At 40.5% G+C, this 24,927-nt stretch overlaps 1 protein-coding gene across 1 annotated transcript in view; it reads right to left on the bottom strand.

The window, feature by feature from the left end:
• Nucleotides 1-15,309: 15,309 nt before the first annotated feature.
• The window catches only part of LOC148016823 (dihydrolipoyllysine-residue acetyltransferase component 2 of pyruvate dehydrogenase complex, mitochondrial-like), a 97,515-nt gene continuing 87,897 nt past the window's right edge, over nucleotides 15,310-24,927 (bottom strand). Inside the window, exons 8-18 of the mRNA XM_087662535.1 lie at nucleotides 18,599-18,847; nucleotides 18,416-18,488; nucleotides 18,209-18,297; nucleotides 17,996-18,081; nucleotides 17,830-17,905; nucleotides 17,679-17,746; nucleotides 17,519-17,585; nucleotides 17,236-17,331; nucleotides 17,054-17,156; nucleotides 15,822-15,914; nucleotides 15,310-15,727 (exon numbers count right to left, since the gene is read on the bottom strand). Of these exons, the coding sequence (XP_087518661.1) occupies nucleotides 15,657-15,727; nucleotides 15,822-15,914; nucleotides 17,054-17,156; nucleotides 17,236-17,331; nucleotides 17,519-17,585; nucleotides 17,679-17,746; nucleotides 17,830-17,905; nucleotides 17,996-18,081; nucleotides 18,209-18,297; nucleotides 18,416-18,488; nucleotides 18,599-18,847 (1,071 nt within the window). The 3' untranslated portion in view covers nucleotides 15,310-15,656. The remainder of the gene's footprint in view (nucleotides 15,728-15,821; nucleotides 15,915-17,053; nucleotides 17,157-17,235; nucleotides 17,332-17,518; nucleotides 17,586-17,678; nucleotides 17,747-17,829; nucleotides 17,906-17,995; nucleotides 18,082-18,208; nucleotides 18,298-18,415; nucleotides 18,489-18,598; nucleotides 18,848-24,927) is intronic.

Below are 24,927 nucleotides of genomic sequence, written 5' to 3' on the forward strand. Positions count from 1 at the left end.
CCTGTCATCCCATATTTGGACAGCATGTCCAATCCATACTGCCTCTGCAAGAGCTGTATCCCACTTGGTGACCTAATCACCTCAATGCCCAAGAAATAACGCAGCTCTCCCAAATCCTTCATCTCAAACTTCTGCTTCAATAGCATTTTCACATGAAGGATATCTTCATCACTGTCACCTGTCATAATCAAATCATCAACATAAATGACAAGTAGCATAATACCTTTCTCTGTTTTTCTCACATAAAGTGAGAAATCTGCCTTGGAAATCTGAAAGCCAATAGTGACAAGATACTGTCCTATCTTGTCAGACCATGCTCTAGGTGCTTGCTTCAAGCCATACAAGGCTTTCTTCAACCTGTAAACAAACTCAAGATGAACAGCATGCACATAACCTGGTGGTTGCTCCATATAGACCTCTTCTTGCAAATCACCATGCAAGAAGGCATTCTTTACATCCATCTGATGTAAAGACCATCCCTTTGATGCAGCCATAGCAATGACTACTCTTACGGTTGCCATCCTTGCAACCGGACTGAATGTTTCTTCATAGTCAATGCCATATGTTTGTGCATACCCCTTGACTACTAATCTTGCCTTGTATCTATTCACAGAACCATCTGCATTGTGCTTCACCTTATAAACCCACTTACAGCCAATTGCATTTTTACCTTTAGACAAAGGTACCAATTCCCATGTAGCATTTGCTTCCAAGGCATCCATTTCTTCATCCATGGCTTTCTCCCATTTTTCTTTTCCCATGGCTTCCTCAAAAGAAGTGGGTTCTGGTTCCTGTATCACTTTAACCATATATGCATAGTGAATGGCTGTAAATCCATCATATTTCAGCCTATCCACAGGATACCTAGCTCTCGTAGACCTGCGCAAAGTAGGTTCACTCCCAGGTGCTCTCAAAACATCCCTGGTCTTCCTTACTCCAGGTGTAACAATAGAAGGAATACCCAACTCATCATCAATGCTCTGTTCTGAGCCACTGGATTCACCATCTACATAAGAGTGACCTGCATTCACATCAAACATGGGCTGATCTACCTTCTCTTTTCCTTTTCGTGACACTTGCATACCACTATTTGCACTGCCTTGAGAAGATTCTCCTGATCTCAATCTGCCTGTCCATGGCGAAGAATGTGAACCATTGCTAGGAGACGCTCCAGGTCCACTAATATTTTGTGACTGCTGCTGTGAATTCTGTGCAGCATTACCATTTTGTGCATCTACATCATCAATCACATTTACTGGTTTATACCAGCTACTCATCTCATCAAAAACAACATCTCTGCTCACTGTAAACTTCTGAGTAGAAGGGTTATAGCATCTATACCCTTTTTGCTGCAGAGAGTAACCAATAAAGATGCACTTCTCAGCTTTTGGATCCAACTTGGATCTCAACTCATCTGGCACATGTATATAGGCAATGCAACCAAAAATTTTCAAATGAGAAATATCTGGTTTCCTACCAGTATACCTCTCCTCTGGAGTCATTCCATGTATTGCTGCAGTGGGAGTCCTGTTCATTATGTAGACTGCTGTAGCAACTGCTTCAGCCTAATAAAAATCTGGCAAGTCTTTTTCATTGAACATGGCACGAGATACCTCTCCAATATGCCTGTTTTTCCTTTCTGCAATTCCATTTTGTTGTGGGGTATAGCTGCATGAATATTGCTGCTTTATGCCATGCTCCTGCAAGAACTTTGCAAACTCATTTGAGAGGTACTCTCCCCCTCCATCTGACCTTAGGCATTTTATTTACAGACCTGTTTCTTTTTCAGCCATAGCTTTAAGGGTTTTGAAATGCCCAAAAACTTCACTTTTCTTTTTCATAAAATACACCCAAACTTTTCTGCTATAGTCATCAATAAAAGTGACAAAATAATGACAGCCTCCAAGAGATGCACCTTTAGTAGTCCACACATCAGAGTGGATTAATTCCAATGGCTTCTCACTCTCTTGAACATGTCTAGGAAATGGTTTCCTTGCTTGTTTTCCAAACTGACAAGCTTCACATACCTTATGCATTTCTCCAACCTTGAATTTGGGCAATCCTGCAACAATATTTTGTGCCTGCATTGATTTAAGTCGCTGTACATTAACATGACCAATGCGTTTATGCCAGATATCAATATCTGCAACTACACCGGTCCCATGTGCAAACATTGCTGCACTCAATTCAGACATGTCTGCATCCAATGTAAACATTCTGCTCTTCTTCTTTCCTTTTGCTATCAAGCGACCTTTATTTTTCGTATCCTCAACAAAGCATCCATGAGGATTAAATCTGACCTGCAAGCCCTGTTCAACCATTTGACCAACTGAAACCAGATTCTTGGTGATATTCGGGACATGAAATACATCGGACAGGTATTTCTTTTTCCCATCCTGCATAGACAAAGGAATTTTTCCAATCTGCACAATAAGATGTGCAGTATCATCACCAGTCTCCACAAATCCTGGTTTTTCCATTTTCCTTGCATCCTCCATCCATTCTGCATGACCTGTCATGTGGTTTGATGCACCTGAGTCAACATACCATACATCATTGCTTTCTTCAGCACTTGTCACAGAATTATTCATGTGCTGCACCATAAACAAATGCTCATTTCTGTCATCACCCTGTCTACTAGAAGATGCATAGTTCCCTTGTTGCAGTTTTCCATTCATGATGTCATTCTGCTTTTTATAGCAGTCTTTAGCCATATGACCCATTTTACCACAGTAATAGCATTCAACATTATTGTTTGCATTTTGGCCTCTTTGCCATCCACCACGACCTCTTTGGCTCCCCCTGCCTCTAGAGTTACCACGTCCTCCTCCATAGGACTGGTTTTCTTGAGTTTGCTGCATATTTGGATTTCTACCACAGCCTCCAAATCGGCCTCCTCTACCTCTGCCTCTACCTCTTCCAGCATTTGAGTAGAAGACAGCTTCTTTTGAAGTTCCTCCTGAAGAAGATGCACCACCATTTCTCTGTTCCTTAGAAATTAGAAGAGCAATCAACTCCTCAAAATCAGGAAATCTTTCATGAACTGAAATGGATGTCCGAAACTGTGCATAATCCTTTCCTAGACCATTCAAGGTCACAGAAACTAAATCATCATCTTCCATTGGTGACCCAATGGAAGCAAGTGCATCTGCAATCTTCTTCACCTTCATGTGGTAGTCGTTGATGCTCATATTTTCTCTTTGCACATTGTGCAACTCTTGCTTGAGCCGCATTTTCCTGGCTTGCGTATTTGTGCTATACATTTTTGACAAAGTATCCCATGCCTCCTTTGGCGTACTTGCATCCTGAATATGCACAATCATAGAGTCAGAAATGCTGATAGATAGCCAGTACATAACTTTCCTGGCTCTCTCATGCCATGCTTTGAATGCCTGCATTTGCTGTTGATTGGGAACATCAGGAAGAACTGGTTCTTCTTCATTTCCTGCAACAAATTTCCAATATCCTTTTCCCACAAGGAAATTCGTCATTCTAAACTTCCATGCTTGGAAGTTGTTCTTGTCAAGCTTTTCAGTGACAATCTGTGAAAGAGAATCAGATGCCATTACAGAACACTGCAAAAAATTCTGTCACTGCAAAAAACACAGCTTCACCCTCACAAGGGAAAATCTGCAAAAGTGGCGAAAGTGGTATTTGACCACACAGTCACTTCCTAGTGACGATTTTGCATCAACAGGCAACAGGGATGATTCTGTAACTCCCAATGTCTCTGCGCACAAGCATACAATGCAATTTCTACAGTAACTTTTCACCGACCTGTAGAACAGTGGTTGCACAGCATAAAACTGGGCCTTTTCCTGAGTGCGTGCAGAAAACTTCCGCCTCCAAAACAGGCCCCGAAATGGCCTCAAATAAAAAAAACAAGGTCGTCAAGGGCTAAAGCCATCTCCCGCAGCATATACTGCCCTCTTGCTTCACCGCGAAGGGCGTCTCAACCTGAGACAATGCACTCCTGCACTTTCCGGCTGTGCTACCTGCAGAGATCTGCTCCCAAAACAGAAAATGAAAGCAACACTGCTCCCCTTACCAGAACACCGCGAGCTTGGCTTGCTTTCTTGAGCTCCTTACCACGAACAAGGCTCTGATACCATGTCAAGATTGTGGGAGATAAGGAAGGAGTCTCGCTTGAAGCTTTCTTGCTTGCATAATGGGGGAAGACACACAAGGGTGGAGGCTGAAAACAGTTTTCCTCTTCTTAGTTGTGTAAGCCAAAAGAACTCAAGTACAAAGAAATAGAAGAACCCTAGATATGGGTCTCAAACCAAACTCAACTAACTAAGGTGGCATACTAACTGAGCCACGAACTAGAGTAGATAAGGATAGCTATCATGTAGCTATTATTCAGGGGCGGTGTACCAACCGCGTCTGCAACTGACAAGTCGGTGACATAAATACACAACGGTCACCCTGGCGTATCACGAGTGGAGCTCGATATCTCAACACAGGCAACAAGGATGATGCTGTAACTCCTAATGTCTCTGCGCACAAGCATACGATGCAATTTCTACAGTAATTTTTCACCGACCTGTAGAACAGTGGTCGCACAGCACAAAACAAGACCTTTTCCTGAGTCTGTGCAGAAAACTTCCGCCTCCAAAATAGGCCCCGAAATGGCCTCAAATAAAAAAAACAGAGCAACCTAGGGCTAAAGCCCTAGCCCGCAGCATATACTACCCTCTTGCTACACCGCGAAGGGCGTCTCAATCTGAGACAATGCACTCTTGCACTTTTCGGCTGTGCTACCTGCAGAGACTTGCTCCCAAAATAGAAGAATGAAAGCAACACTGGTCCTCTTACCAGAACACCGCGAACTTGGCTTGCTTTATTGAGCTCCTTACCATGAACAAGGCTCTGATACCATGTCAAGATTATGGGAGAGAAGGAAGGAGTCTCACTTGTAGCTTTCTTGCTTGCACAATGGGGGAATACACACAAAGGTGGAGGCTGAAAACTGTTTTTCTCTTCTTAGTTGTATAATCCAGAAAAAACTCAAGTACATAGAAATAGAAGCACCCTATATATAGGTCTCAAACCAAACTCAACTAACTAAGGTGGCATACTAACTGAGCCACGAACTAGAGTAGATAAGGATAGCTGTCATCTAGCTATTATTCATGGGCGGTATACCAACCGCATCTGCAACTAACAAGTCGATGACATAAATGCACAACGGTCACCCTGGCGTATCACGAGTGGAGCTCGATATCTCAACAGGATGTTTAGCTTGGAAAATGTTTTGCAATCTTGGAAGAGGAAGAATACAAGCTCAAAATAGCTCAAAGAAGTAGAAGAAGTAGTTGAAGAAGATTTAAAGTGAAGACTACAGTGACATTGATAGTAGTGAGCTCTCAAGGACACTGTAGTGGCTCTAGTGACTCTTCATCTTAGGAGGCATATCCATGACCAAGAGAGGATTATTGATTGCAATTCCAAGGTACTAAAAACATGCTTGTTGATGAGTACAATATAGATTTTCTTGCAATAGATTCCCCAATTTTCTTGGTGTTCCTCTTGGGTCTCCAAATTCCCCTCTAGTGGGGTTGCTCAATGAACGCTATAGACAAATAGAAAATGGTAAGATCTTCAAACTTCTTGGCATTCTAATGGGATTTGGGGCGACCCTCAAACAAATATGGAAATGGGCCCTAAATAAATTCAAAAAGAAACATGAGCATCTTTAGGGTCTCCAGTGTTCATTTGATGGCAAGTTAGTAGTGTTAAAGAACATACACATTCCTTCAACCATATATTTCCTCTCCTCTTGGAAGCCTACCAAGACAAGGCTTACAAAGCTGGAGGCTATGGCTAGAAGGTTTCTGTGGGTTGGAAACAATGAAACATTCAAGGTACCTAAGGTGGCTTGGGAGCAATGTATACAACCTAAGGAGGAAGGAGGACCAGGCCTCCCTAATCGGCCCCAGCTATAACAGGAAGACTAGCATCCAAATGGATAGTGTGGGCTTTCTACCTGGAAAAGTAAGATTGGTCTATACTACTCTAAAAGATTAACAATTCACAGTCGAAGGATATTGCCAATGGAAAGAATATTTGGCAATTACAACAACGTTTAACAAATATAAATTCAAAATTAGAGATCGATGAGATCTAGCTAGGAGCATATGCAATGCTTGGTTCTCACATAAAAGAGTTCACCTACCTGTCCCCCAACCAAAATTTTACCCTGACATGGTCAGCCTCTAACTTTATATGGCACACTATATTCCGAGGAATGTTTTCATATGAAGTAGCTACCCAATCCTTTAAAGTAAACAGGAAAGGAGTTAAACATCGAAGGGACTTTTGGGACTATGAAAGAGGGGATTGGAAGAACATTGAGGAGCTGGAATAGAGACTAGCTCTCACCAACTCTGATACAATACTCATTCAAAACAGAATGAATTGTTGGGGGTCCAACCTTAGGAAAGCAATATAGCTTAATAAACCATTTAACATAAGGGAAATCTAATAGAATAATGATAATCCCCTCCTTCCCATTTGGGAGCTCTCTAAAGAAAGGAACAAACTAACAAGCAAACTAAATAAAAGATGGAGCCGAACTTGGAGTATATATCAATGGGACTATAATTTCCAAATGATGTGGAGCTAATGCATGCAGCCTAAAGCCTCGTGCCTCATGTGGCTCAACTTATTGAAGGCACTATGGACCAATTACAAAGCAAAAAGAATTGGGTTAGGAGATGGTGTTTGTCCCCAGTATTGCAAAAAAGATCTAGAAACAATCTCAGAGCTATTCCTAAAATGTACTGCTAACTAGAAACTGTTGAATTTTTTGCAAGTATATTGTTAGCCCCTTTCTACCCTACACATATTTATGGCAAATCTAGATCAGTAGAAACAAATCTATTTTTGAATAGGTTAATGTAGATCCTTTGTAGGGTTTTAATTATGATTTTCTTTTTGTAGGTCTCATCCAAAGGGAAGCAAATCATTAAGGAATGCTCAAAATTTTCTAGCTTTGGCTATTCAAGAAGAACAACTACAACTAATGCTAATACAACTGGTAACTTGTCGATTGCCCAGAAGGCTTGGTAAGCCTGGGCATCTATCCCCTAAGCAAGCAACTCGTAGAAATCTCGAAATCCCAGTACGCTGAAATTTTCATATACCGAGGATCGCATAGCACACTTTGAAAAAGCTCTCGACGGGGAGGATTTCTACTTGTACTGTACCTCCTCCCCCGTGCTCCTGACAAACGTGCCTTTTCATACTGCAGCATCATGTTCTTACAAAGTTTCAATGTCGAGGAAACTAATGTTGGTGCGCTTTGAGTGTGTGGATTGTTCCCATGGCTGCTTGTATGACAAAACACATCAACAAAATCCTTACATTTTCACCCGAAGTCATGTTTGCTTATACTTTGCACTTTAATCGAGCGCGAGCAAATGATGGATTGAGTCGAGTTATCCATGCCCCAAATTGTGCATATTTTATGTCAATAGAATGCCCTTGATGTGTACATCATGCCAGCGTTATCAAATTTTCCAAATCTTAAACTGCATGAAATTGGTAATTTCATGTGTTCTTCACACCCATATGTTTTGAAAACACAATTTGGGTTGGTATGCCACATGCATCTTATGGTGTGGTTTTTGGCTTATTTTGATGTCAAATACGCATTTTATGGCAACTTTTCAATATTTTCACCATTTTTCCAAATGTGATGATTTCATCCGATTTTCAGCAAATTCTCTTGTGATTTTTGTCATTTTTGCATGAGATCGACAATTTCATGCATTTTAGGTTTTGACATTTTTGAAAATGGTTGTGTGTTTTACGGCTTAGGAAACTCATTCATGCAAATTTGCATGATTTGGTCAAACCATGTGTGAGTTAGACTATTTTCGGTGATATTCAAGCAAAAAAGGCAAGTTTTTCTCATTTTTTGCAATTTTGTTTGCCAAACATGAAAATTTTCACATGAGAACACTCCTTGTGACCTAGGGAATATGTGAGAGTAGTCAAATCCATGAAATTGTGAGCCTCATGTAATCGGCGATTTCGTATAGTTCAAGATCTTGAAAATTGACTTGGTTAGTTTTGTTCCTCACATCATGATAAACCTCTAGCTAGGTTTATGGGTGATTTTGATCATTTTCAACTTGTCAAAATTAATCTTTTGCACTAGGGTTTGAGAAAATGATTTCATGCATTCTGATTGAGTTTTACCATCCAAATCTTGCACAAACTTGTCATCTCTCTCTTTCTCTCTCTCTCTCTCTCTCTCTCTCTCTCTCTCTCTCTCTCTCTCTCAAAATACACAAATGACTTGAAATTATGATATTTTGTGTTTGTATGTGAGTGTTTTCTTGACTTACTGGCCTTGGCATGCTTAGTGCTCATTTGCATCCATATCTAGCCATGTCATTCTTTTGACTAGCTACATGAGTATCTGTGCTCAATTTTCTACAAAAGTAGTTAGCATTTTGCGTATGTGGGGGGGGGGGGGGGGGTCAAATTTTGACATTTCTCAAATTTTCTCGTTTTCAACTTCATTGTGTAGAGTTTTAACTTTCGTGTATCAACATTTGAAGTTCGAACTGATTTGATAACTCACTTATGCCCATTTTTAACACTAGTTTGTACCATTTTTTGCAAACTCTTCGACATTGATCTTCCACTCTCTAATACCCACTCATACTAGGATCTTTGGTGGCATCATTCTCCCCACACTTGTTCTGTTCACTTGGTGCAATTCAATGGAAGTTGCGATGAAAGTTGGCCCTCCCCCACACTTGTTTAGGACAATCGGTGCTATTCGTCAATGGAATCTAGCCCTCGATGCTGGTAGTATAAGAAAATCCGCCAAAGAGTAACTTTTGAAGATACAGTGCTCTTTTCTAAATGGTTGCCCCTTGTGACTTGTCAATCATGTCATTTTTCATTGATTGTTATATCTCAATTTGTCAAATTTTGGTGTAGATTGTTGCAACAATGGAATTGGTTGTTTATATGGCTTCTCCATATCTTTGTAACTTTGTTGCATTTTAGGTGGGGCAACAAAATTATAGGGTACTCATTTTTCTAAGTCTATTCTGAATTAGTGGCCTGATAACCACATATCCATGTCTTGCCCAAAATTATAGGGTGCTCACTTTTATCAATTATGAGACATGGAATATACATGGATGTTGCCTGCCTTCTTGTTAGAAATTCGCATAAATTGTTCCCAAATATATTATTTGTGGTCTGCCCAATGCCATCAACTATGGCTTTGGATTTATCTTATTGTAGGCCACGCTTTTGAGATGATGTTGACATCAGAGTGAGAACCAACCAAATCTGAGTGGATTTGCATGTTGTTCCCCATTAGATCTCCACCACTGTAGGCTGCTTGTAAACCCTATTGGCACCTAATCTACTTGATCGTGTGTGTAGCACCTTGTTGAAGTAAAACTTTTGGGACATAAACACCTAGCCATCAAAAGTCTAATTTTCAAATAGGATTTGGGAATCCACATTTGTTATGTCTTGGATTGTTGTCTTGCTGGGTAGTGAGCTCATCTTGGTCTATTCGTCTTTGGCCTTTTGGACTTTCTCCTCTATTGACTAAGGCTTTTGTTTGTGGGTGCACTTACCTTGGTTATCCATATGTAGTCGTGATTGGATTGTACATCCACCAACTGTTTTGGAAGCCATATATGTTCTTTGGCTCAAATTTTGACATTTTTCAAATTTTCTCGTTTTCAACTTCATTGTGTAGAGTTTTAACTTTCGTGTATCAACATTTGAAGTTCGAACTGATTTGATAACTCACTTATGCCCATTTCTAACACTAGTTTGCACCATTTTTTGCAAACTCTTCGACATTGATCTTCCACTCTCTAATACCCACTCATACTAGGATCTTTGGTGGCATCATGCTCCCCACACTTGTTCTGTTCACTTGGTGCAATTCAATGGAAGTTGCGATGAAAGTTGGCCCTCCCCCACACTTGTTTAGGACAATCGGTGCAATTCGTCAATGGAATCTAGCCCTCGATGCTGGTAGTATAAGAAAATCCGCCAAAGAGCAACTTTTGAAGATACAGTGCTCTTTTCTGAATGGTTGCCCCTTGTGACTTGTCAATCATGTCATTTTTCATTGATTGTTATATCTCAATTTGTCAAATTTTGGTGTAGATTGTTGCAACAATGGAATTGGTTGTTTATATGGCTTCTCCATATCTTTGTAACTTTGTTGCATTTTAGGTGGGGCAACAAAATTATAGGGTACTCATTTTTCTAAGTCTATTCTGAATTAGTGGCCTGATAACCACATATCCATGTCTTGCCCAAAATTATAGGGTGCTCACTTTTATCAATTATGAGACATGGAATATACATGGCTGTTGCCTGCCTTCTTGTTAGAAATTCGCATAAATTGTTCCCAAATATATTATTTGTGGTCTGCCCAATGCCATCAACTATGGCTTTGGATTTATCTTATTGTAGGCCACGCTTTTGAGATGATGTTGACATCAGAGTGAGAACCAACCAAACCTGAGTGGATTTGCATGTTGTTCCCCATTAGATCTCCACCACTGTAGGCTGCTTGTAAACCCTATTGGCACCTAATCTACTTGATCGTGTGTGTAGCACCTTGTTGAAGTAAAACTTTTGGGACATAAACACCTAGCCATCAAAAGTCTAATTTTCAAATAGGATTTGGGAATCCACATTTGTTATGTCTTGGATTGTTGTCTTGCTGGGTAGTGAGCTCATCTTGGTCTATTCGTCTTTGGCCTTTTGGACTTTCTCCTCTATTGACTAAGGCTTTTGTTTGTGGGTGCACTTACCTTGGTTATCCATATGTAGTCTTGATTGGATTGTACATCCACCAACTGTTTTGGAAGCCATATATGTTCTTTGGCTCAAATTTTGACATTTTTCAAATTTTCTCGTTTTCAACTTCATTGTGTAGAGTTTTAACTTTCATGTATCAACATTTGAAGTTCGAACTGATTTGATAACTCACTTATGCCCATTTTTAACACTAGTTTGCACCAGTTTTTGCAAACTCTTCGACATTGATCTTCCACTCTCTAATACCCACTCATACTAGGATCTTTGGTGGCATCATGCTCCCCACACTTGTTCTGTTCACTTAGTGCAATTCAATGGAAGTTGCGATGAAAGTTGGCCCTCATGGATCATACTTATAATTTGGATTGGTGCAATATCAAAGCCTTCATTATCACAAAAGACTATTAGAGTTTTTTCTATCATGCATCAATAGTGGCTAAGACATCTTGCCATCCAAATGGTTCAAACTCTTCTTCTTCAAATAGATCTAGAATATAGTCTTCTTCTGATGTGAGACTGCTTGTGGTTGTTTCATTAGAATCATCCTCATTTTCAAAGACTTGACATATCCACATAGGTGGTGGTGGCTCCTTTGAGATTAGTATGTATGTCTTATATATTGAGATATCAAGCTCAATATATGCTTCTCCAGGATGACTATCATTGATAGTCATTATCACTTGCATGTGTGGTGGATATGAGGATATTCACTAGTGACACAACAGCTCGACTACATTGTCACAATCCACCTACTAGAGTGATGGTACAATTACTTTACTAGCTCACTCACTAGCGGTTCAAACTTGACCATTGTACATAGAGTCATTTTATGTTGTACTCTCTTTTGTTATCGTGTGTGTTGCAGAAGAAGAAGAAGACTATTTCCTCCATCTTCATGTGTGCTTTCTTGTGTGCATGTGTGCGCTTGCAAGAGCTCAAGCTCTCCTCCTCCTCTCTTTACATGGTATCAAAGCTTGGTTGTGGCTAAGGAGCTTGGATTGGCAAGCAAGATTAGTGGAAGAAGAGGTTGTGGAACATTGTTGTGTCGATCCCCCCCCCCCCCTCTGTGTTGGTGCTACATCCCTAGGAGACTTGCAATAGACCCATCAAGAATCTTTGTTTGAGGCAATTCTTGTTAGAGAAGGCTCATCTTGGTGTTGTGTAATTCTTATAAGACTGCAATTTTGTGGCCAAATTTATGACGGGTGCATTGTGGCCACTCTTTTTGAGTTAGAGGGTGTTTGCATGCACTAACAATCAGGTACGGTTTTTGTAGACTTCACATTCTAATGTTGTGAAAAGAAACATGGTTTTCACCATGGTTGTCACAAAAACTATAAAGTAGTGTTAGGTGATATATTCGGTGGTTGTAAGCACATTGTCGTCATTGGTGGTGATAGATTTACATTGTGCTAGTTTGCTTCAAGTGTTATGTAGATTTTTTATTTTCTGCAAACATGTCTAGTGCTAATGGAATTAACCAGGTGGTCATTTAGAAGTTGGATACGAATAACTTCCATGCTTGGAAGTTGAGAATGACCAACTTCTTAATGGGAAAAGGCTACTCAAAGAACATTGATGGTGATCAAAAGGATGCACCATATGTGCCCAAGGAGAATCCTACTCCTCACCACGTTAAAAGTCTTCAAGGATTGGAACCATGGCGCACGAAACATTATGTATTAGCTATCCAACAACTTTACGGATAGCATGATTGGGCATATTCAAGATGCAAAGACTCCAAAGGAGGCACGGGACAATCTAATATCCTTGGATGTTACAAACACTAAGGCAAGAAAGTTGTAGTTAAAAACTGAGCTCAATACACTTGAGAAGAAACAACTATCAATCAACCAACTACACATTAGAAAACAAGAACATGTGTGAATCATTGGCCTCTATTGTTGTGAGTATTGAAGAGAATGATAAGGTGGAAGTCTAGTTGCATGACCTAGGACTAGAGCATAAGCAGTTTAAGATATCGATTTCCAAGGCATCAGACAAAGGGTGCTCATTGGCTACCTAATCGCCTACCAAGACCTATAAAGGTAAATGGAACCATAGAAGATTTTGTTCTTTTTAGCAAAAGCTATTGATTGTTCCTGAATGGATTTAGCTTTAAGTGAGGGTTTTCAATAAGTTTTCATCCTATTATGTAATTTTTGTTCTTTTGGGGAGAATAAAGAGATGGTTAGACCTAAGATCTTCATAAAATAAACAAGCTAACCCAATCACCACTGGGTGCCAATGATAAAATCTATGGAGGGTATGTTGGGGAAGGAAAAATAAAGTAAGCTAAGCAAGTTGAGTAAGTAAAGGGGACTTCCTTAGGAGACTACCATATGAGTTGGCATGAATACGGTGGATCTAAAGCCAACCACTTCAAAGACCAAAAAAGGATAAATGCACACAAATGTATATTTACAAGAATAGAATGCTAATGCATGGGGTTATAAAGTAGGCCAAGCAAATCATCATGCTCATGGAAAATGCTATGCAATTGTGACACTTGGACAATGCTCTCATAGGAAAATTGTTCACTTGCCCAAGCACTTGGCTCAAGGAAGGCAAGAACTTGGCTTGGGAGGAAAAGACTCCTTGGTCTAGACTCCAAAGCCCCAACAAGGGCAACCAAGGAGCACCAAACTATCCAAGTCTTTGCTCCAATTAATCAATGTCATAAAAGGGATAGTGCCAACCTACAAAAGACAAGCTAGGAGCAAAAATGCCACAAAAAACCACAAAACACGCATATCTCAACTTCAATGAAAAGTGCTTGTGGGTGCAATGTGTTGCTTTTGGAGATGGTCCCACTACCAAAAGGTAGGCATGTTAAAGATGTAGGAATGTAGCTATGGAATAGTAAAGCTAGACAAGTGTGCTCTACAAGAATCAAGCATTGTGCTTGTAGGTGCAATGTGTTGCTTTTAGAGATGGTCCCACTATCGAAAGGTAGGCATGCTAAAGATATAGGAAAGTAAGAGTAGGAATGTAGCTGTGGAATGGTGAAGCTAAACTAGAGCATGCTCTACAAGAATCAAGTAATATGGAGAGGGAGGTGTACAATTAGTGTCACCCACATATGAACTAGTGGAAAGCTCCACGATCTACTAGATCGCAAGATCTCTTGGAAAACATCCAATCTTAAAGGATGCAAGAACTCCATTAGAGTGTTTCATGAGATGAGGCCCAAAAATCTAGAAGGAAAGATTGTGCAATAGTTAAAGGAACAAATTTAAAACATGATAATCCAAAACTTCAATACCCTCACAATAGTATAATCGAACAAATATAAGCTTCAAAGAAATAAAGTCAAGATAGAAGCTATCTAGAAATTAATGACCAATTCAAGGATCCGTAGCACTTCAACAACCACTGACCTTATCCCAAAATTTCTCCTTGGAAAGACTACTATATAGAGGCTACTGCTATTTTAGCTACACATGTGCTTAACAACCTAGAGCTTAGAAACTAGCAACAAAGAGTAAGTCATGGAGTTATGAAGAGGATGAAGTAAGAGGCACAAGCTAGCCTTGCAAGTAAATGACTTGTTAAGAGTTGCAACCAACATGGAAACATATTCTTAAAGTACCCCAAAGATGCATAAAGGAAAAACGATAATAATGCAGACCAAAGATGTTATGAGTAGCATCACACATGCAACTTGACTATCCATATGATGGCCTCAACAAGGAAAGCTATTATACATTCAGCACCATTTGAGTTATTCAATTGTGCATGGTCAAGAAAGAGTCGAGCTTGATACTCTCAATATCATCTAAAGAGCATAAAGTAAGATGACTAGAATAAGCTTGTTAGAACCCTCAAGGATCAAGGGTTTATTTATAGGAAAGGAGAGGTCTAAAGGAAGCACATCTGATGAGTTAAACCGTGTGTAAGAATGAGACTACCCAGTTCACTAAGCCTAATGAACCTACCAAGTGCCTAAAGCAATACGATAAATCCTTAAGAGGCCATAGGAATACCTACACAAGTTAGAGAACACCTTGATCCTACTCATCACCTATAGATCACAAAAAAGGTAAATGAATGGATCAAAGAAGCACAAGAAAATATCACTCTCTTAGCTAGAAGATGAAAAGAAGTGCTGGAGGCCTCCTGGACATGAGAACCATTTAGTTTTGGGGGACCTAGGTGTTTCAAGGACTGAATGGCCATTCATCCATAGAAGGAGACCTCATAGTGTCAATTAAAATGGAATCACCATATCCCTTGGAGAACTCCATACAATAGGTTTGACAAGGTGGACACACATTATTGTCCCAATAGCCTCTAACATCAAATATCTTATCCGAAGGGGTGGTATTGAAATGGAATCCCACCATTTGGAGAACATTCAAGGCATATATAAAAGTTGGCAAAGAAGAAAGGCAAAAAGAAGGCTCGTAACAATTTGCACAGGTCAATCACCCAGTGAGTAGCCACATACCTAGTTGCACATTGGGAGCTTTAGTAGTTAGCACCTTCTTGAAAGGGGTATAATGTTACACAATAATATCAACTCCAAGAGATTCAATGTGTCGAGGTATTACAGATACAATGGCAAGATAAGCATAGTAAATCACCAAGTGGTAAATTACTTCTTTTGTTCCTCTAAGGCTTGGTGTTGAGTGGAAGTTCCTCACTGTGAAAGTTCCAGTGCTGAGCAAGATATTTATTGAACCTATGAGCCAACTTGGCAGAACTCATCAAATTAAAGAAGTTATTACAGATCCGAATGGATGGCTGCTTTTGATTAATGCACAAGAGCCTTGTGTAACTGCAAAACTGTATTACAAGCAGGGTTCTATTATTGTTACAGGTGGGGTTCTTCAAAGAAGTAGAGTGATTGGATCTTCCATATAGCCCTTAAAGGCACCAAGCCATCGAGCTCCAATAGCACCTGATACATATGGCAAATCCAATATACGTCAGCAGAGGAGGTTCGAGAAATAATGGTTTTGCAAGGCAGTGCAAATTGTAAAAGAATCACTTACCATCAACAACCCGGTGGTCACAGCTGAGTGTCACTGACATGTAAGTTGCTGATGTGAATCCACCATCACTATCAGCTATCACCCGTTTCTCAGCTGACAACAATGTTCATAAGCAGATCAGTTCCAACAACTTGGAGAAATCTCTGTTAACATTAACCCACTAACTTTCCAGTAAGCATTGATTTGAACTTGGCAACAAAGACAGCCATATGTAGTGAAGATGTTTCTGCTCTACACATTGATTGGACACATTCTGTTTACAGCCAATTATTTCAGACTGAACACCAGTTTCCATGCAGCACTATGTCGATTTCTAGATGGAAGTGCTGATCAACATACAGCAAAGTTGCTTCAATTTTGGAAAACACCACATCCTACGCTTTGAATTTTGTACATCCGCACAAGGAACTTTCTATTTCTAATTCTCATTTTGACACATACTCTGGCTACTTTCCCATCCTATTATAACAGAGAGGAGCTATGTTGTCATTTCCCATTAAGCTCATTTTAACCAGGAGCTAGTCAAATCAATGTCCAACAGGTATAAAGAAAGACACTAAAATTAGAGGGAACAGTATGAACTGAAGATACTTGCTGGGAGAAGAAAGTTCATTGGATCAAACCCTACACAAATCCTGATCGAAAGAAGCCTAACTGAGACAAAATTCCAGATCTCAACCTGGCGACTGGAGGAACAGGGAGACATCTCATTCATGGCTCCACTCCACCTTAGAGAGAATCAGGAAACTCTCAAAGGTTGGGGGCCAAATACAGTTGAGGGAGAAATGCTTTACCACTGGTTTACCCAACCACAAAACAAAACAAAACAAATCAAAACAAATGTACAAACAAAAAAAAAAAAAAAAAAAAAAACCCTCACTGTTAAGTACCCTTTACCACTGATTTAGCCAAAGATACAGGAAAACCCTTGAAGTTGGGTGGCAATTTCAGTGCAGGGTAAAACACATTCCCGCTGGTTTAGCGAAAGATACAGGGGACATGAGAAACCGTCCTTCAGAACCTTGAGAGCCTAACTCGTGTAAATTACGGAGGTTTCTGTTGATATATCACAAACCCCCATGCATTGTTGTCGATTGCATGCAGAGAACCAATGCTTACACTTCGGCTTAACAACATGGAGACACAGACAACTCGATAACATACTGCAAATTGACATTGGACATACAATTCACTCTGCCATGACATATATGATACTACAAATAAAGACGTACTTGTGCCCACTGCAAGAATGCAAGCTTGAGGAGGATTGATAATAGCACAGAATTGTTTGACTCCGAATGGGCCACCCAAGTTTGAGACGGTGAAAGTTCCTCCCTGCAACAACAAACTCGGTACTATGAAGCAGAGCATTTGAAGTCATTAAAATAAAGAATTTGCAATGTATTCATCTTACCTCGTAATCAGCAGGCTTTAAGCTATTCTTTTTTGCTTTATCTGCCAAAGTCTTAACGTCCTCTGCAATGGTTGCCAGACCTTTCTTGTCGACATTCTAAACCGATTGATCCATCGGCAAAAAAACACACATGCATCCAAAAGCTGAGAAAAATCTTGTAACAAACTGCAATCAGTATGTTTAACCAAAAAATCTCAACTAACTGTAAACCCTTCAAATAACAAGAAAGGAAGCCCAAGATTGTAGCCAGAGAGAAGCAGAATCAATGAGCTATCAGGCATACCTGCACAACAGGTACAAGCAGACCATAGTCAGTCTGCACAGCAACACTAATGTTGATGTTATGATACCTGCCATAAAGCATCAGACAAATGTTCCTTAAGCTCCACAGATGTCCTTATTCCTGCCAAAAGTGCCTGAATTACAATAAGCAACGTTCTTACTGTCGGATGAACTCATCTGTCCAAGAACTATTGCACTCAGGTACTTTATTTAGCGCCATTGCTGCAGCCTACATGTATACACATTTAGGATCATGAAACCAGAAAATTTTATGCAGAAAATGGCATGTGTATGATGGAGCTCAAGACATACTTTCAACACAAAATCGTTAATCGAGATTCTCTTTCCACCTGAGGCTTCCTGCAGATTGTTCAGCTTACTCCTCAAACTGAAGCCAGTTAAGAATCCAGTATTAAAATAACCCAAAGCGCCACTATGATTAATGATCAAAGACCTCACATAAATTAGCATCACTTACGATAGCAGATTATCTACACGTGTGTCAACAGTCAGATAATAATGAGGAATTGTCTGCTTAGATAGAAGTAGTCTCTGAGCAGTGATCTGCAGATGGACACCAAGTAAAATTGTTGTTGCAATGACTCCCTCTGACAATGCATTTCAATAACTTGCAAAGGGACCAGGTATAACTTGTCATAGAAGAAAACCACTGAGAGGAGTGATTTGTTACTTTTCTAATTTGAGTATTTGGAATATCTGTATAGCCAAGAGTCTCCAGTGGCTTCTCAGCTGATTTTGCGGGAGCTGGAGCACCAGAAGCTACAATGGAAAACACATGATCATGAACAACATGCACCTCATCAAGTCCTTCAAAAATAAAAGAGCACCACAAAACCAGCTTTCAATGATGGTGCAAAGAGGAAAAGGAAAACCTAACCTAAAAACTCTTCAACATCGGCCTTTATGACACGTTCATTGGGGCCAGTACCTTTCAGGTTTGAGAGGAGTACCTGCATTCAAGTGTCAAAAGATGGGTGTCAGCACTATTTGTGTCAGTCGCAACTTGAAAAAGAGAGGAAGTACAAAAAGACAAGTCTGTTGTGAACAAGAGGACACTTACGCCTTTTTCTTCAGCAATTTTCTTAGCCAAAGGACTAGCAAAAAAACGATCCTCTACACCTGCAGTTGGACTTGGTTTAGGTGTATCTTCAACTGTCTCTGTTTTAGGAGGTGTGGTGGTGGGTTTAGGTGTATCTGCTTTCGGTGCATCTTCCTTCATAGGTGGTGAGGGAGGAGGTTCACCACCAGCTGCTTTATAATCCTTAAAATTTGCAATCTCATCCTCTGATTCGACAATAACTGCGATAGGCTGATATTCAGACAACAACAACATAATTCAGACTGGGTTTGACCAAAAGCATACAATAAATATTTGAGTAGAAAACCTGGCATTTTGTCAAGTAAAATACAACGGCAAAGCATATTGAAACTGATGGGCTGAGAAGCTGAAAATTTTCAATCTTAACTGTCAAGCCAATTGTGTCTGCAACTGATCTACTTTGCAAGATAATATACCATTATTCTGTACTGTCCAAGTCCAGGGAGAGAATTTCTATCACTGCATACCATGTGGATAGCTTCCTTTTTTCTTCTAGGTTTTGGTGGGGGGGAATTTTTGGGTGCTGACATTAAGAAATCCAGGATCATTGCCTTCTGTCATCATAAACCAAGACGAGCAAGAAAAGCTCCTCCATCTCAAGAGTCCTCTGGAAGATCAAGAAAAATGCTAATGGGACTCCCTGTGGCACCAATACCAAAGGCGGAAACTCTAATACTCCTGCAGCCCTAGGGTGATTAAAGACCCTCTACAAGTAACGTTTTCCTTATCCAAGCTTTTCATACCTTTCAAATTCCATCAATTGAAAATGCCCATTAATCCCAGGATAGGAACCCAAACGATTTGGTGAGGTTTTAGTTCAGTGAGGATTCTTTTTTTTTTAGCCTTTATTGAGCTGGGAACCACACACATGCTTTGTCGTGTCAAATCTCAGCTAGAGATTAAAGGTCCTAGATAGTTAGAAACTATCTAGGATCCAAAATCTTTGTTCGAGCATTCTCAATATTTATCGGGAAATATCTATCTCAGGACAACACTTAACTTACAGCTAGAGACACAAAAACATGTATAGCAACCATAAAAGAGGGCAGTGAATATACCATTTCTGGTACACATACCATTAAGCTAGACACAATCATGTATAGCAACGATAAAAAAGAGAAGTGAACATACCAGCACATTTCAGGCAGATATCAGATTATAATGCCACTGATTATACATGTGAATGAAACAAAAAGGCCAGACTTTTAGTGGAACTAATATCAGTCAATAAGATATGAGATGCTTTAGCTAGGTCAAAGTAGGGATTCCATGGAATAACATGTGCTAACAGTGCATCTTCCCAAATGCCTGCCTTGTATGCTAGTTTGTCAACCTACTAAAAACCCATGGTGCATAATTAACGCCTTTGCTAAGGATGATGAGATTGAACATAAATTTTCTGCTCTGGCAACCTGGCAAAAAATATTAGTGTCCATTACACCTGGACTTGCAGAACGATGGCACCCTGGCAACCCTTGGATCTTCCAACAGATTAGGGCCAGAGATCTTGGGACAGGGTTTGAGCCTTTGAGGTCAAATTCACAGTTGCCATCATTAGAGCCTAGAGATCAGTAACATCTAGCCTTCACCAACCACCGACCACAATTGCAAAGAAGATGAGGCAGCCTCTTCTGAGTTCCCTTCAACCCATAGCCACATGGAACGGGAGGAACAAGGCCTTGGAACACCATAACAACATTCCCTAATGGGAGGAAACGCAAAACGCATTCCCTAGGCTTGGAACGTTCCCTGCCCAGCATCCCACGATGTTCTCGTACTGGAACATTTCGAGCTGCCCGTCCCATGTCAAGAACAGGACATTCCAGCAGGTTAGGTGCTAGTTACCTGGACGCCATGCGATGTTTTTGTGACCCCCACATTTTCACCTTTGCCCGCAGCCCCTGCCTTTGCTCCCAACAGTTCAGCCTCTGCCCCCGTTGCCTCAACAGTCTGACTGATGCTGCCTGCTGCCTGCTGCCTGCTGCCTGCTCTCTCTCTCTCTCTCTCTCTCTCTCTCTCTCTCTCTCTCTCTTCGTAAAAGGTAATTGTATTAATTACGAAAAAAAGATACAAGTTTACATGATTACAAGATACACGAGGGCTCTAAGCCAACGTGTGTAAAATCCCAGTACAAAGCCACGAAAAAGTTACACAAGTCATGGCAAAGACCCAAAGGAAATTGCCATATGCCAGGGAAGTAAGTCCTCCCGAGGGAGCAAGTCCGAGTGCCGAATGAGATCTATCTGCCAATGCAAGAGACCTTTAAGCCTGGCAATGTGTCTCGGTACATTAGAAGCCGAATCAAAAAGAAAGGCAATCCGAGTGGTCCAATTGTGCCAGCATCCCCAGTATCTAAAAAAGTGGAATAAGATCTTCATATGCAACTGTGGTGGCGTGGGGTATCTTGGGTGCACAAAAACCCAATCGAAAGGGGTTAGTGAGGACCCCACCACCGCGCGCCAAACCTGTGACAAGAGCGACTAGATATTCTTAGCGAGCGGGCAAGAAATAAATCGATGTCGGGCCGATTCCACAGTAGTGGTGCAGAAGAAACAATTGCCGTTCGAGATTCGACGCTTGGAAAGGGCCGAGGCAAGAGGAAGACCACCAATCATCACCCGCCAAAGAAAGACCTTACATTTGAAAGGTGTCTTATTCAACCAGCCCTCCATCACAGTTGCCTTCCACCATGACTGAGATTTCCGCAATCGCCATACAGTATTAGCTTTAACACCCAACCATTGATGATCTTTAATCAGAAGATGATACACTTGATTAGCAGAGGCCTTTTTCAGACTCAACCGGCCTGCAAGGTCCCAATCCTGCCAAGGACAATCCACAGCAAGGGCTTTCACTTTCTGAAACCACTCATTATATGGGCTTCTAGTTAATGTGACTATCTGAGTGTAAAAGTTTTAGTCATCTAAGCTTTCTGATCAACCTGACCACTCAGCTAAACTTTTAACTTCTCTTGGGCATCTCATCAATGACAACCCAAATATAATTATAAGGCATTCTAACCATTGGCCACCCTTAGATAAAAAGATGAACATTTAATCATATTTTCAAACACTCAAATAATGCAAATCGCCTTTCAAAGTACATGAGCATCAAATTAATTTGAATCATTGAGTCAATATGTCTTAGTAATAATTGATATACAAAAGATTGGGAGCATGGTGACCCTTGGGCTTAACCATCAATATGTTTGCCTTGAATTTTCAAAGAACTCTAAAAAGATTCTCCTCAAGTACTCTGAGACTTGCTTTGCTTATGACTTCTTGATGTTGGGCCACTTGAGAAAGCGCAAGGTGCATTGAGAGAGGTATTCATCAATGATGACTTCAAGAGTTTTCCTTTGGCTTCTACTCCTACAAGGGTTTCATGCACAGACATAGCTGAGGACATGGGATTTCGAATGAGGTAATGAGGATTGATGCCATGGTTCAGCCCATTATACATTTATTACGTCTCGTAGATGTGATACAGCCATATATTGGCAAGGTCTACGAGGCTATGAATAGGATTATTGAGCACCTAGAGGAATTGGTGCTAGATGAGGATTGGTATGCTAAGATTCACGCCAAAGGTCTCAAAAATGACAAGTCAAGAAACAAGTTTCCCAAGATATTAATTTTTAAGAAACATCTCAATGACCTTTCTTACACACACTAAATATTATGGACCATAGAATCTGTATAGATGAAATCTCCAAATAAAATAACCTTGTGTATTCTTTGGGCTTTACCTATATGACTAATGATAAAGCTCTAGAATATAAGCCTCCAAACAATATCAAAACTTCCTACATGGCATTTCTAAACTTGAAGTTTCTTGAAGAGTCTTCAAGAATATAGGTGTTACAAAATATTTACTGCAATCTGATACATCATGTAGAATGCAGTATACTATGAACAGTCCTGGTTGTAATCTCCTTGTTAAGAGAGAGAAAGAAACAAAGAAAGAAAGACATATTAACATCTACAAAAGGCTAATGTGGACTATGAAGACAAAAGCAAAGGGCATCCATGCCAAACACCATTTCATCATGAAAATGGAAAGATAACATCCTGCTATAAGGCTAGTATCTGAAAAATCTCTAAGTCTAAGATTTTTATGTACCAAATATCTAGATAATGCTACTGCCTTTCAAGATCTCAAGGCAACACATGATCCCGGCCATAATGTCATCTAAGAATACCTAGGAACGACTCCCCTATGCCTCGCAATGATGACTTTGATCTACCTACAGCATGGGCCCCTTGGTCATGGACTCCATGGTCAAGAATGTCGTGCCTGCAAGTGCAATGGCCCTGTCTATTGTGACTCCACAGTGCGGGGTAAGTGCAATCTAGCTAAATAATTCTGTCTGTTGAACTAATGGTGTCTATAGAATCCGGGCTATGGAAAAAATTTGTAAATACTCTCTGCATGGGTCTCTCTAGGTAGGTTGGTAGTGATGTGCAGTGCCTCTACAATTCCAAGATGAAAAGCCCAAGAAATCTCTAGTCCTCGTACTCCATCACATGGCAAAGAGGTCCAAAGTCCTCACAAAAGGCAGGATAACACCTTCCTTGGATGTCATAGTACATTGTACATTGTACATCTACATATGTAGTGCTCCTTCTCATGCTCTTGGCCACAGAGCTCACATAACCTGTCCCCATTACAATATCTATCCATCTACTTGTCTTTGTCCTCAAGCTCCAAGAGGAGGAGCAAATCTATCTAATAGCAACTTGAATTTTGGGTTTATGCTCATAAACTGCGGCCAAAGAAAAAATCCATCCTCAAGGGTGTAGGAAGTGGCTCTCGATAAAACTCCATCTTCAATCCTAGAGGGAGAGGCAACTAGATCCAAGTCTTTCATTTCCCAACCCTAAGAATATGGACCCACATGACTAGCTTCAGCTTGGATCAGCTGAAGCAGAGTGTGAGGTAGTCCATAGTACAAGGGTGTTTTGAAAACAAGGAAAACAGAAACAACAAAAAAATGGAGTTTTGGTCAGTTTTGGAAGTGGAGGAGTTCTAGATTTTGACATTAAATCCATACATAGGCACTTAAATATATCAATGTCCACAAAATATTTACTCGAATTTCACACCTAACTTCAAGCCTTCATGTTGCATGATTCCCGAAGTTTAAACATATTACAACTTACATCATACATGATCATTACAAGATTGAAAATGCAAAAGAAAGAGAAGAAGAGGAGTCGAAAAAAAACCGTTTTTTTAAAAGCGTCTACAAAAGGCCAAATCAGTCTATGAGACCAAAATGTTACATCTAAAAAGTCAAGGAATTTTCCCAAGTCCCAACATAGCTGTCATCTAATTCTATGACTAACTAAGTGGAAAATAAACAATAAACAATACATGGCTGATAAGTACAAAATGATATCCAAGCTAGATACATGTGGAACTGCATAGGAGGCACTCTCATCCCAAGATCTCTCTCATGGGTCTATGTAAATATAAGCGCTAAACCAACAAGGTATGGTCCCCCGATGATGGCGTAGTATCCTCTATATCTATACGTGATGCCTCCTACAAGGGTGTGGATCAGCTAGATGTGAACGACGGGCTCAGCACCTCTCTCTGGCTATGTCAAGGGTGGTTCCCCATGGTGGTGCTGCCAATCAATCCGAGGAGGGCTCTAAAGTGGGGGGGGGGGGGGGGGGGGGGGGGGGGGGTGTGGTAGTCAATGCTCATTAGAGCTTTGTGAGTGTGCACTGGTGTATAGCTCCCTATCTCTGCTACGAGGTCCGTAAGAGGGGTGCTCTGCAACAACGTAGCTCCAGTAAGAATAGCCCAAGACATCTCTAATATGGGAAATCCATCACCTTGGGTAGTGGCCCAAATCCCTCTCTAAATAGGCAATGGGAACACCCTTTCATCTCATAATACACTGGACAGCTACATAAGTAGTGCTCTTATGCCTCTGGCTCGAGCTAACACAATCAAATACTGGCCTCTAGAGGAGGGAATCATATCTACCTATCTTGATCCGTAGCTAGTGTGAGGATGTACAAAGCTGTCCAATGGAGCATCATACACCATGAGAGAGGTGTGCATCCATGTGTCTCAGGCGAATAACAAAGCCATCAAGGGATATGTGGAGAAGACGCTTCTAGTAGAAAGCCATCTTTCTCCCCAAATCCTTAGTAGGTATCACCCACATCTTGGTTGTGTCTATCTGAATAATGTAAATCCTAATGATGTGGTTCCATCCCTGTTCCACTCCAATGGTGCTTGTCATCTCCTTCGACAGCCCTCGTGGTGTTGGAATC

This window comes from Lygodium microphyllum, chromosome 22 (genome assembly GCF_053477565.2).
Source record: "Lygodium microphyllum isolate KBCC chromosome 22, Lygodium_microphyllum_v1.1.10, whole genome shotgun sequence".
In the NCBI taxonomy this organism is placed as follows: Eukaryota; Viridiplantae; Streptophyta; class Polypodiopsida; order Schizaeales; family Lygodiaceae; genus Lygodium; species Lygodium microphyllum.